This window comes from Melopsittacus undulatus, chromosome 1, assembly GCF_012275295.1.
Source record: "Melopsittacus undulatus isolate bMelUnd1 chromosome 1, bMelUnd1.mat.Z, whole genome shotgun sequence".
In the NCBI taxonomy this organism is placed as follows: Eukaryota; Metazoa; Chordata; class Aves; order Psittaciformes; family Psittaculidae; genus Melopsittacus; species Melopsittacus undulatus.
The window spans coordinates 114,943,949-114,955,954 of NC_047527.1; the positions used below are offsets into that span (position 1 = coordinate 114,943,949).

Genomic DNA, 12,006 nt, shown 5'->3' on the forward strand with positions numbered 1-12,006 from the left:
GGACCCTATAATTTTGAACTCAAAATTGCAGCCACTGAGTAAAGAGAGCTATTTCCCTAATCTAAAATCCTGAACACAGTACACATCTAGTGTACAGGTTGATGTCATGAAAATTGGAAAATCTGCAAAATGCTAACGACATGATCAGATCATATAAACTTTAAAACTCAGTTAGTTACTTTATAAGATTGATGAGAAAACTGTTCAGTTTGGATCAGTAATGACTTCAGAAAGTGACAACACAAAAGCCTGCAGACAGGTTTCATATAAATGTGCTTTATTGCAGAGAAGTTACATTATTTACATGCTGCAACACATTACAACATAAATCTATCAAGTATTTCATGGTGGATGCTGTTGGTTGCCAGATAGCATTGTTATAAGAACCACATTATAAAGTGAAGAGACTTACAGCTTTATATAGTCTACAACTTGGAGTAGCTAAAATGTTAAAAGTCAAAGGCAGTGTTTTCTCAGGCCTGCCTGTTGTCATATGCATGCAAAAGCCTAAGGAGAGCAAATACAAAAGTATTGTCCAGTTTCAGGTCTATGATGCCACCAAAGCTGATGATAGGTGTGTACTGGTTTATATTTTAAAGCATATAATCTTGCATAAATTATACAAGTCTAGTAAGACTGGTAGAAATCTAATTATTTATAAACCATGGCTTAAAAATAAAGGAGAAATGCAGCTTGCACATGCATTTAAAAGGACAACCTAGCAAATGTTTGTGACCTTAGTGTTTATTACCTTTTCTCTTAACAGATCTGCTAGAAAATATCTTAATTCTAGAGTTGCACTTCTCTTGGCTGAATAATGACAATGAAACTCCAGAAAAAGATAGCTAAGCAATCTAGCAAATATATGCTGGTGGAGAAAAAACTATGAAATACAGAACATTGTTTATGTCTAACTTAGTATGCCTTCATTAAGCAATGTTTCTAGCAGCATCATAGTGAAATAGAATTGTTGAGTGAAGTTTGGCCCCTCATTTTCTTAAGTGTGAATTAAAGTCCCAATTGAATCTGTAGCCCATGTAACAGTAGCTAAATAAACTGGGGAAAGCTTTGTTGTTTTCTAAAGGGAAGTTCTCCAACTACATCAGCCTTAGGAGATGTGACTACAACAAGCCTAAAGAACCATACCAGACATTTCTTAAGAAGTGAGAGAAAGGGTCAGGATGAAGGAAAAGAAAAACAAATAAGGATATACAAGCCAATGCCTTCCCTGGTAAATCAACCATCATCCTTTTACTTGCCATGCAGCTGGGCTATTTTACACCAGCCAAGGAATGGGCTTTGTTTCTGTGTTTCTAATGAAGTTAGAAAAGGAAAAAAAGAAAAGGAGCAAAGAATTGTAGATGGACAGCAGTGGCACAGATGCAATAATGCATGAAGGGCTTGATCCTGCCAGTGATGACACATACCAGGGGCAGTGGTACTGTGTGGACACCTTGCTGATGTTGCTCCCTTAGTGCACGCTGCACCCCAACACAGCTGCTGCTGAGCAAAGCAGAGGCAGTGTGTCCTTGTTCAGCACGAATGTAAAGGATGGAGGGCAAGACGAGTGCAGGTGCCAGGGCTGGCAACTGCTCTTGTGAGTATGTACAAATATCTCCTTTCCTTACTCTCCTATGGACTCCCACTTTTAACCTCAGCACCTGGCTGTGACAAAGTGCTAACTCAGTGAGTCAGCGCAACCTGCTGTAAGTGGCCCCCCCTCCCTGTTTACACAAACCACTGCTGAGATAGGCTGCAGAACCTTTCTGGAGGGGTAGCAGAGGTGCAAGGTGGTCACCATACTTTGCAGGTTGAAAGTTGTGCCTCTCTCTGCACACGAGGTCAGTGTGTCCTCCTGGGGGACTTATAGAAAGCTGCGTTCCCAGGCTGGACTTATTCCCTTGCAGCAAATTTTAGGGTTACTTTATCTCTGAAGCACTGATCAAATCCCACTGATATTGATGAATAGGTTACTAACAAATCCCATGAGTTGCTGGGACTGGGAAGGGAGAATCTGGGCACACCAAGTCTAACCTCAGCTCTTTTCCACACTAAGCAGAAAGCTAGATTTGGTCTGCATGTAGGATGCCAATGGCACTGTGTATGGAAAGTGGGTGCACAAATGTCCAAAGCACTCAGACTCATATGCCTGACTCCCTTTTACAGGTTAAGAGGGGTTGAAGGGGTCCCAGTTGGAAGATGGGTGTTAAAGGCAAAGACCAGATATTCTAGGCCCTAACTACACCCTACAAAAGAGGGGTGGGAGAGTCAGACAGGCCCAGGGTAGCAAAGATCTAAGTTTGCATGTCCCCGTGGTGGAACTGAGCACCATTCAGGCTAACTAGGTTAGTTGGGCAGTTTGGCTGCTTTAATCTGAAGCTAATGAGCAGAATTTATGATTGAGGCCAATTTGTGTAGACAGCACTGAGACCTGAGCCAATGACTTGAGCCAACTTGACCACAGCTGGCTCAGGTGTTGGCACATTCTCAGTTTCAGCTTAGCAGAGGCAGTAGGAAGATCCGTCTTGATCTACCAGTGTAGACATACCCACAGACCCCTGTCCCTTTTAAAGGACAAAGAAAGTCCTCTTCATGCCCAGCTTAAGTCCCTGTGCTCATTTCATTTCATCTTAAGCCACTTTTTCTATGATGCCACAAAAATCAGTTTATACTACATATGTGTAGGTGCATGTGTGTATTAGATAAGACATTTTATATATATTAAACATATATAAATATCTATTTTATATATATATTATATATATATTAAACAACACATTCTATTCGATCATCCTCATTTCATGTTCTTCCAATGAACCCCATCACTTCTCTCAAATTGCACAAGTTCTTTAGGACTGAGCTGTCTTTGTTTTGGAGTACTGTATAGATAGCCAATTCTAGTGGACAGCACCTTACTGGCACTGCATTTAGATAGCTGAGGGTTTTTTAGTATTAGTGATACTCCTCAGATCTTTTACAATAAGTCCTCAGGCCCTGATTCTGAACCATCACCAAGACTCATAGCTGTGAATGGGCCATCTGTGAATTAAGCTCATATGCACAATGAGGACTGTAGTTATTACTGAAAATTAGCACTGTATTAAGCACTAAAGTTTACTGCAAAAGTATGTGTAAATAAACAATTAAGTAAATAAATAAATAAAATCAAAGCATTTTGGAGAGTGGGAGAGAGATACCATCATTTCCCTTCCCACTGTCTCTTACAATTGCATACATGGGGGAAGAGTAATATTTTGGACTTCTCACTCCATGGGCCAATTTTTTGAGGTTTGCCAACAGGGATAAACAGTACACTGTTGTTCTATATGAACTAGCTCATGTATTTCCCAGGGTTATCTGGTTTTAGTAAAATAGGTAATAATTTGTGGGGAATATTTTCATTGTCATTCTTGCTTATTTTAATAGTGGGATATGCTCAGTATCACCACTGATATTTAAGCAAGATTTCTGTTTGTTAGATGACAGTTTCCAGTTAGTAACAAACAACAGATAAGTTGTCCTAAGACTTACCAGAATAAGCAGCTAAGACGACTGAATTTCCACTATAAACAAAGTCTATGAGCATTAACAGGGAAGTGCATAAACAAGTAACATACTGCGTATAAAACCCCTGAATAATACTGTATCAAACTATAAATAACAGAGAGTAAACCAAAAAAGAAAAAAACACTATATAAATCACAGGAAAGAAAAAAAAAATAATCTCCAAAGCCCAAAGGAATTTCCCTATATGAATTACGGCTTCCATAGCCAGTGAAAAATTACTGCAATTCTATATCTAAACAAAAAAGTCTACAGCAGGTATTTTAACTTGCAATTAGAAGAAAGTATCTGCAGATTGCATAAATGCGCTGTTGTGTCACATAATATCAAAGTTATTTGCAAAAAATTATACAATCTGGAATGCTTTAATATGAGACACAACAATGTACTTAAACACACAGTAATAAGAAAATGAGAGCAATCATTATATAAAATGTGTTTTGGGGATGCATTGAATTAGCGGTGCTATCTAGATTAAATATGTAAAGTGAAAAGTCGTCATTTTAATAAGCTGCTCATTGATACCCCTTTTTGCCATCAGGACATTTTGTGTTCCCTACTTCTGCTGGATCTTTAAAGTCCCAAGGGCAAGTTAAAGCCAGTTTTGGCATTCAGAAATAATTCAGTTGAGATCTACACTGTGCGTTTGTTACCACTGCATTTTTTTCTTTTAGAGAAGTGATTTCACAAAGGCAGGTTTCTTTCATTGACACAGTAAAATCCTTGGAGCAGGGACCATATTCTGGACACTGCTAATCACATTGTTGGCACTCAAGAACTAAATAATAACAACATTAATGATAATTTACTTTGCTTAACTCCTACTTCTTTGTAGTGCTGATTCCCTTGATTTGAGTGATGCTCCTTAGGAATTTTCAGATCCTTTTGGCCTAAGTCCCCTCTGTCTTTCCTGTTTTCCCTTTAATGTTGCTACTCTCCTCAGTCCAAAAGCCTCTTATTTTCGAGGTGTTGCTGTTTTATTTGCACTTATAGCAGAGGTGTTCGATAAAGCTACACTTCTTTCTGCATTTGGTAAATCTGGTGTATCATACTCCCAAGGGCAGACTTCAGCTCGAGATGCTAAAGGTTGCTGGAAGTAACTACTTGGCTTATGGGAGTCAGATGAAAGCACATTTCCCTCAGAAGAGGCATTTTTTTTCTGTTCTGCCAATTTATTGAAGTTTTCTTTTTCTGCTGCTCTCTGGGGTAGCTCTTCCAGCTCCCCAGCATAAGTATTAGGTGTGTATCTATTAACATTCTCATGCTTCAGCCCAGGGGAGACTGGAGACTTGGAATTTGACTGGATTTTGTCATTTTCAAAGACCTGCTGCTCTTGTGTCTCCTGAGAGGCTTCTTCCACCTTCTCTGCACATATTTGATTTGACTGCTGATACCCCTCAGGTGTCTTCAGCTTACGATGAGTTTTCCCCTTTGGCTGGGAAGGGTGTTTTTTCTCTGGCTCTGAGGAAGCAATAGACACGTGTTTTTGAACTTTAGAGTCAGAAGGCACAGGACCAGGAGTTTGGTCATATATTTCCCAAGGACAGACTTCTCCTATGTCGAAATTGTCCTTGTGTAGAGACTTAGCTGGGCCTGTGTCTGGATTTGCAGGTGTCTGACTAACCCTTTGCTGCTTCATAATTGAAGATTTATGGGCTTTCTTTGCTTCCTCAGAGTGGGTAGAGTTCTTCTGGTGGGAATCCTTATGCTCACCTTTATCAGAGACCGAGTGCTTTTTGCCGGCCTCCTTACCCTTTGGCTGAGGTTTTTGAGACTTAGTGCTTTCTTCCAGACTTTGTGTTTTACCTGTTAGTCCCAGAGTCTTTTCCTTGGCACTAGCAATAACACTGAGGGATTTTTGTAACACAGATGTTCTTGGATGCAGAGGCTTCTTATCGGCACTTAAGTTATGTGCACTTGCTGATTTGCACACCAAAGGGACCGATTCAGTGGAGACAGCTTCAACCTTTTCAGGAGCATTTTTGGTTAACTTGTTATCATTCAGTGAGTCCAGTAGCGAATTCTCAGCAGCTATAACTTCAGTGCTTTCTGTAGTTAAGCTATTCGGTTCTTCTGTTTGATCCCTAACATGATCATAAGTGCTGTGGGACTTTTTTAAGGAAAAGACTTTATTTTTCAAAGTCTCCTCTTTTGGCTTTGTCGAACTTGTGGAATCTGGTGGGTTTTTCTTCAGCGTAGCCATGTTCTTCACAGCACTGTGCTCCATCAGGTCCTTCTCATCCCTGGAGCACTGCCTGGTGACTGTCTCTGGGATTTCTGTAATGCGTCGCATTATTGAGCGCCCCAACCCTTTTTTAGAGCACCTTTTCTTCTGGAGATGTGGATTATTAGCAATCATCTTTTTCCTTTTATAGATTTCAAGCTGGGCATATAGTTTCTTCAATTCATCCTGCAAAGCAAAATGAATGGAAAAACTAGCAGGTACAGAACGAGTACAGTCAAACAAGCAGCCTGATGAATGCATCGCCTACTGCTCTAAAAATGGCATTGAACTTATTCCTGACTTGTCTAATTCTTGAATATGCCATTCCTCCATCAACCTGAATCCCAATTTTAAGTTCACACAAACGTGTAACCTTCCACAGCTGTGCGTCATACAGCATGTACAATCCATATACATTTATGCTGTATGTTTCAGATTTCACAGGGCTGTGTGTATGCTTTCCTGCTGAACTCACAGCTGTTCTTTACTCTGGGAATATCACCCCTTTTATCAGGTAATGCAGGAATAAAGTGGTTTTTTTTCTGTTAATCATGTGGTTTTTTTATTTTATCTATATAGTTATGTATAGTTACAGATACGTTATATACAAATGACTGGTCACACTGACACCACATATTGCTTGTACTTCAAGACAATTCAAAGAGGCTATGTAAACTGATAAACAGCTCTTGCTATGGACGATTCCTCCTCTTTAGCCTCCAGTATGACTTTTACTACAACTAGTGATGCAGTATCTCTTCATACTAGTGAATATTTTCCATGAGATTTTACATGACCTGATACCACAATCACTGAGAGACCTGAGCTGGCCTATTTCAGCTGATACCTGCACAAAAATTCAAATTGATGCAATTCAGAATTTACTCATAGGAAAAAGTGTTGTTGTTGAAAATAAATGCTATTTAAATTAATTATATCTACCCGAATATCTTCAGGATCCAAACTATGTTCACTCCATGCTGAATTGATACTGCTGTTCAGATAGGATCCAGATCGACCCATGTCAAGCTCATCTTCATAAGCTTCTGTAGCTATATCATCTCTTGGGTTATTGCTTGAATGTGAAAACTGCATAAAAAAGATGTTGCCATCAGTTTGAAAGTTTATTTCAGCATTACTGTACAATTTTACATCAACAGTTTTTATTGCACAGTGATCCTTCTATGGAATTCATACAAACTTCTGAACTCAGATCACTAGCTATAGGTGTCATTGGCACACGTAGTACAGAATATCAGTATTGTATGGAACAAACTCTTATTAAGAATGGCTTAACTTGATAACTCTTAGAGATTTTAACAAGAAAACCCTCTCCCTGAGCAGTTCATTTGGTGCTTGTTTGAACCTCTTTAAAACTGCATTTAAACCAAGCTAGCAGGAAATAGACTTTCAGCCAGTATTTCCAATTAGGCTACTAAAGCCCTAAGTCTGGATTTTATAATCCATACAGTTTAATAATCCTGCAGAAGGCAATTCTCCCATTTTAGATTCTGACCCTGAGAAGGAAGAGATGAGGTGGCAAAAATGGGAAAAAAAAAGAGGAAGGAAAAAACCAGCAGGAAACAAATAAAGAAGCAGACAAGGTAATTTCTCTAAGTTTTAGTAAATGTGTGGATCAAGAGTGGAGAGAGGCTGTCAGCTATTTTTTTATTCATAGTGATTCACTCATCTGTAGTTACTACTGTCCACATAGTCATCTGACTTCAGGACTTTATGAATGGAACTAAACCTTGTGAATCTTCTCTTAATTCCCTGCATTAGTTTGTGTGCTGGAAAAAAGGTTTGTGCAGTGTTACACAGATAACAAACTAAAAATGGAAATGCTGAATCCCTCATTATGAGTCAGCTTCAGAAAGGGCAACACATTTTTCAGGTTAGGCTAGAAAGGCCTCTCTGAAGGTATGAAATAAAGTACATAGATATGAGATAGAAAATAATAAGAATATTCTAAAGACCAGAAAAATAATTTAAAGTAAGGATATTCAGTATTAAGGCTCAGTCTATGTGTCCTCTTACTATGACTGTTTACTGTATGTACATTTGACAGTTACCAGCATACCCTATTCTGACACATAGGCAAAAGATGGGAATAAAGGCTTCATTAACCTGAAAATTGTACAAGTTGAACCAAATATCTGAAAAAAACCATAATTAGGCAAGGCGGGATTCTTTCCTCCTTGTATTAATCACATCAACATTTTAACTACTTTAAACTCCTGGAATTTTGAGAGCTGAAAGTAACAATCTTTGAAAATGTGTAAGAGTTTTTAAAGTAAAAAAAAAGAAAGTACAGCATTTTAGGTGCAGGGGGGGGAGGGAGGCTTGACTGGGGGGGGAAAAGGGGTGTGTGGTACTGCGGGAGACTGAGGTGGGGTTTTAAACCACGACAGCAACATAGACAAATCTTTTATCTTCCTATTCTATCAGCTGCTATTTCATACAGAATTGCTTCTGCCAAACATCTGTCTGCCTCAGCCTTGGAAAAAGAAAAAAAAACAGGAGACTCAAATACCTTAGGGATCAGAAGTAGCCCAACAGTGACTGTCACAGTCAAGTGTGTGTGTGCAAAGAACAGCATCAGCATCCAATCAGACTGAAGTCTCGAAGCAAGAATGAATCTGAAAATAGAATTCAAGGCTGCAATTCACTGCCTTTTCTCCAGTGCATTAGATTTAACATCTTTAATGTTCCATAGGTTTCTTTTCATTGAAAGGTCAGACACAACTGGTTTTATTCTGTACTGCTTTCATACAGACTAAAAATGACATCCTCATGCTTTGCCTATATATCAAAATTTGAAAACAACTCAGAAAAAAACCAATCTCCAACCAACAAAACAAGCCAGACCTTAAATGATATTGTTTATTCCACCTTCTTCACCCTACTTAGCTGTCCTTTTCGATGGTCTATACTGTCACAGCTTCTTTGGCCTGAACTGAGTTACGGCAGCTTATATACATTAAGGATCTCAATAGGTGATTTTAGGTTAAGTAAGCACATGTACTATGATAAATTGCAGTGCACTTCATAAGTACAGGATGCTCACAGATTGCAGCTACAGAGTGTTGCTGATAACCCATCAAAGAGAGAACCAAACTGAAATGCTTTTTAGCAGGGAGCAAAGAAATGGTGTTTATCGCAGGATCCCTCAGCCCAATGCTGAAGGCCCAAGAGCCTTGCAAATGCTAGGAAATGAGTGGCTGAACTTCCCAAACTAAGCAATTCCTTGTTGAGCTTTCTCAAAGAGCAGTAGAACAAGCAGTGCAGTTAAAGCTAGCTGGAACATGCTTGGCTTATCTGCCTTACTGAGTTCCCAGAGATAGAAATGGTAAGCAATGCAATGGATGAATAGATGTACTACTGGCTTGTAATTTGCAGGTTTACAAAAATCATTCAGACAGAAATGACATTTGCAACTTATCCAAGTCCACAGATGCATATTTTGCAGAAGCTTTTGTTAACAGAAATAGTCTGGCATGAAACACTGGCTTATATGCCATAATAATACAGTCATCATTTCTTGTTTAATACTTTGTAAATTAAATGTTTCATGAACACAATAAAATACTGTAATTATTTCTTGCAGAGATGTTGCTGTTGAGGGGTGCAGGGATATGAGGAGGCTCAGACCTGAGGTTTAGCTAACTGAACACAACATGGGAGCTATTGAAGATGACACGAGAAACTGCTGGATGCAAAAAACAACAGAGCAAAAAGTGAACAAAACTTGCAGACAGTCCTGATGGTGGATGGCAAGATTTCATAGGTGGTTAATGAGGAGCCATTTGAAACAAACTTTACAGGTAACTGAATGGAGCACTGGGGGCTCTTGGGGAGGAGAACTTGCAAGGTCAGTGGTACGGATGGAACCGTATCAGTAACAGCATGTAAGGCTGTGATTACCTAGGTAAAGATATCATAAATACCAAATTTGAGTACAGATGCAGCAAAATTGGGACAAATAGTAAAGGTTGCTTATTTGGGAGAATACAAGGACAGAGACAGAGAGAGTCTAAGGTAGATGGGGGAAGTACAAGCATGGAAAGAAGTGGGGATAAAAAGGGCTAGTAACATGAAAGCAAGTTGTCACTGAGCCCTGTACCTGATCACTGCAGTATCTTCTATCTTCTCATTAAATCCATCTCCTAATGTCTGTGTGATCTCACTCACTATTCTGTGCATGTGTGCATGTCCAACTCATGACCAAACTTTAGGCTGGACTAGCTAGCATACTGGAGACCCACATCAGGCAGGTCCAAGGTTTCAGCTCATGACAGGCTACAGGGCCCCAAACCTGAAAATGGATATCAGATTGGCGTAAGAACTGCACTCATATTTGAAGGAACTCTGAACATAGTGTGATTGTGAACCTACACAGGGTGCATGGTTCACTGGCGGATGTGATCAGCTGCAGAGGAGGAACACAACCAGGATGTACATGTTTGACCTATGCTGGTCCATGTGGCCAGCCATGCATTGCGCGTGACTGCACCAGTTCTCCATCTAGCTAGCTAGGGAACAACAGCAGCCAAGTCCATCAGGCAGAGAGAGGGGAGAAAGCTCCCAGATCCTGATGGCCACTGGATTTGGTGAACCCTTAACATCTCCAATCCCCAAATACTGCGAAGGGTTTTCGCTTGTTGTATGTGTGAAACCTTGACTAAGGCATCCACACCATACCCCTAAAAGCAAAACAGCATTTGTAGTAGCCCTTCAGACCTAGCTGAGATGGGATTTCTATTTGAATGAGATTTTTTTTCCATACAAATTTTGCTGTCCTCAGTAATACAAGAGAAAGAGTAATGCAGGAATTTAATGCTACGCTGATCAGAAGATAATCAAGAATCCTCTGTTTCTGAAATGGGAATAATACTTTTAAAGGAAAACAAAATGCAAACAATTCAAGGTTTTATTTAGCGCTTACATGAATCTTACATGAGCTTTGTGAGTTTTCAGACTGGATGGCTGCCTTGTAATATAGTAGGTGTCCTTCAGGGCTCCACTGCTTTCAACTTCACAACAACTCAGATATGTCACATAAACCTGAGCCTTACATTTCCACCCTTTCAGCTTACATCCAAAACTCGGTGGCGGAAGATAAAGGCAAAAAAGCAAACAAAAATAAAAAGTGAATTTCAAAGAGACTGGATTAAGACTTGTCTATACAGAAATTGACATGATCTCAGGAGGAATCATGTGCTTCCCATGCATTTTATTCATTCCTATCCATAAACAGTATGTTATTTCTTCAACAAACTGCCATGTACCAGACAGAGGGCAAAGAATCAATGCAAAATGTACTTTTTTACTTTTTTTTAAAGAACAAGATCAGCAGGCCTTTGCCTGAAGGATTCTTGAGAGGACAAACTAAGAGACCTAATCCTTTTGTGTCTCCTTCATAAGGCATGTATTAAAATGCCACATTTTCTCCTTTTCCCCTCTCTTTAATCCACGATTACTTTCATCCGGTCCTACTGTTAAAAGAAACTTTCAACCCACATAATAGCTCTTTGAATGCACTGAACTGTGCCTTCTAACATGTCCCAAAATATGGTTTAGGAACATTAATTAATGGGTGAAAATTTTGACTGAGAAGCTTTCATACTGGCTATCATCAATACAAAAGTGTTGTAACTGAATTACCTAACTATCTACCAGGAATGAAAAGGAAAATGCTTCTATTGAATAGAGATTTAAAACACTATTTTTGAAGATGCTTGTGTTAGTTGTGGAGTGAAGAAGATTTGAGACTGTGTGGATGTTGAAATGTGGGGTGAGGAGAAGCTGAAGGAAACAAAAAGTTGCAAGCCTGAAAGGTGCAGCAAACTTCATAACAATGATAAGGGAAAAGAGTACTTGGAAGGAATAGAGATGAAAAACTTGCCTTGCTGCTGTTTACTCAGAAAAAAAAAACATGCCTCATGGAAGCAAACATCAAGAAGGCAGAGAAAAATGTGAGTTCCAAGACAGACCAAGGAACAGAGAAGCTTATTTGAAGACTGTCAGAGGAGCAATTAAAAAAATACCCCAGAAGTTCTTAGTAGATAAGGTCTGTCAGGAGGCAAAGGAAAGTGTGAGAATGTCACAGAAATTCAGTAGGATCTCTTACAGGATGAGATTAAATTAATGTTATCTTACTATTTGACGTATTCTAGGATGAATTCATCTTTACAGGGTGCTCTGTAGGAAAGGCACAT

The 12,006-nt window shown here is 39.3% G+C and overlaps 1 protein-coding gene across 1 annotated transcript in view; it reads right to left on the reverse strand.

The window, feature by feature from the left end:
* Window positions 1-260: 260 nt before the first annotated feature.
* GPR158 (G protein-coupled receptor 158) overlaps window positions 261-12,006 on the reverse strand; it is a 185,979-nt gene continuing 174,233 nt past the window's right edge. The window contains exons 9-11 of the mRNA XM_034067256.1: window positions 8,322-8,427; window positions 6,731-6,877; window positions 261-5,974 (exon numbers count right to left, since the gene is read on the reverse strand). Of these exons, the coding sequence (XP_033923147.1) occupies window positions 4,520-5,974; window positions 6,731-6,877; window positions 8,322-8,427 (1,708 nt within the window). The 3' untranslated portion in view covers window positions 261-4,519. The remainder of the gene's footprint in view (window positions 5,975-6,730; window positions 6,878-8,321; window positions 8,428-12,006) is intronic.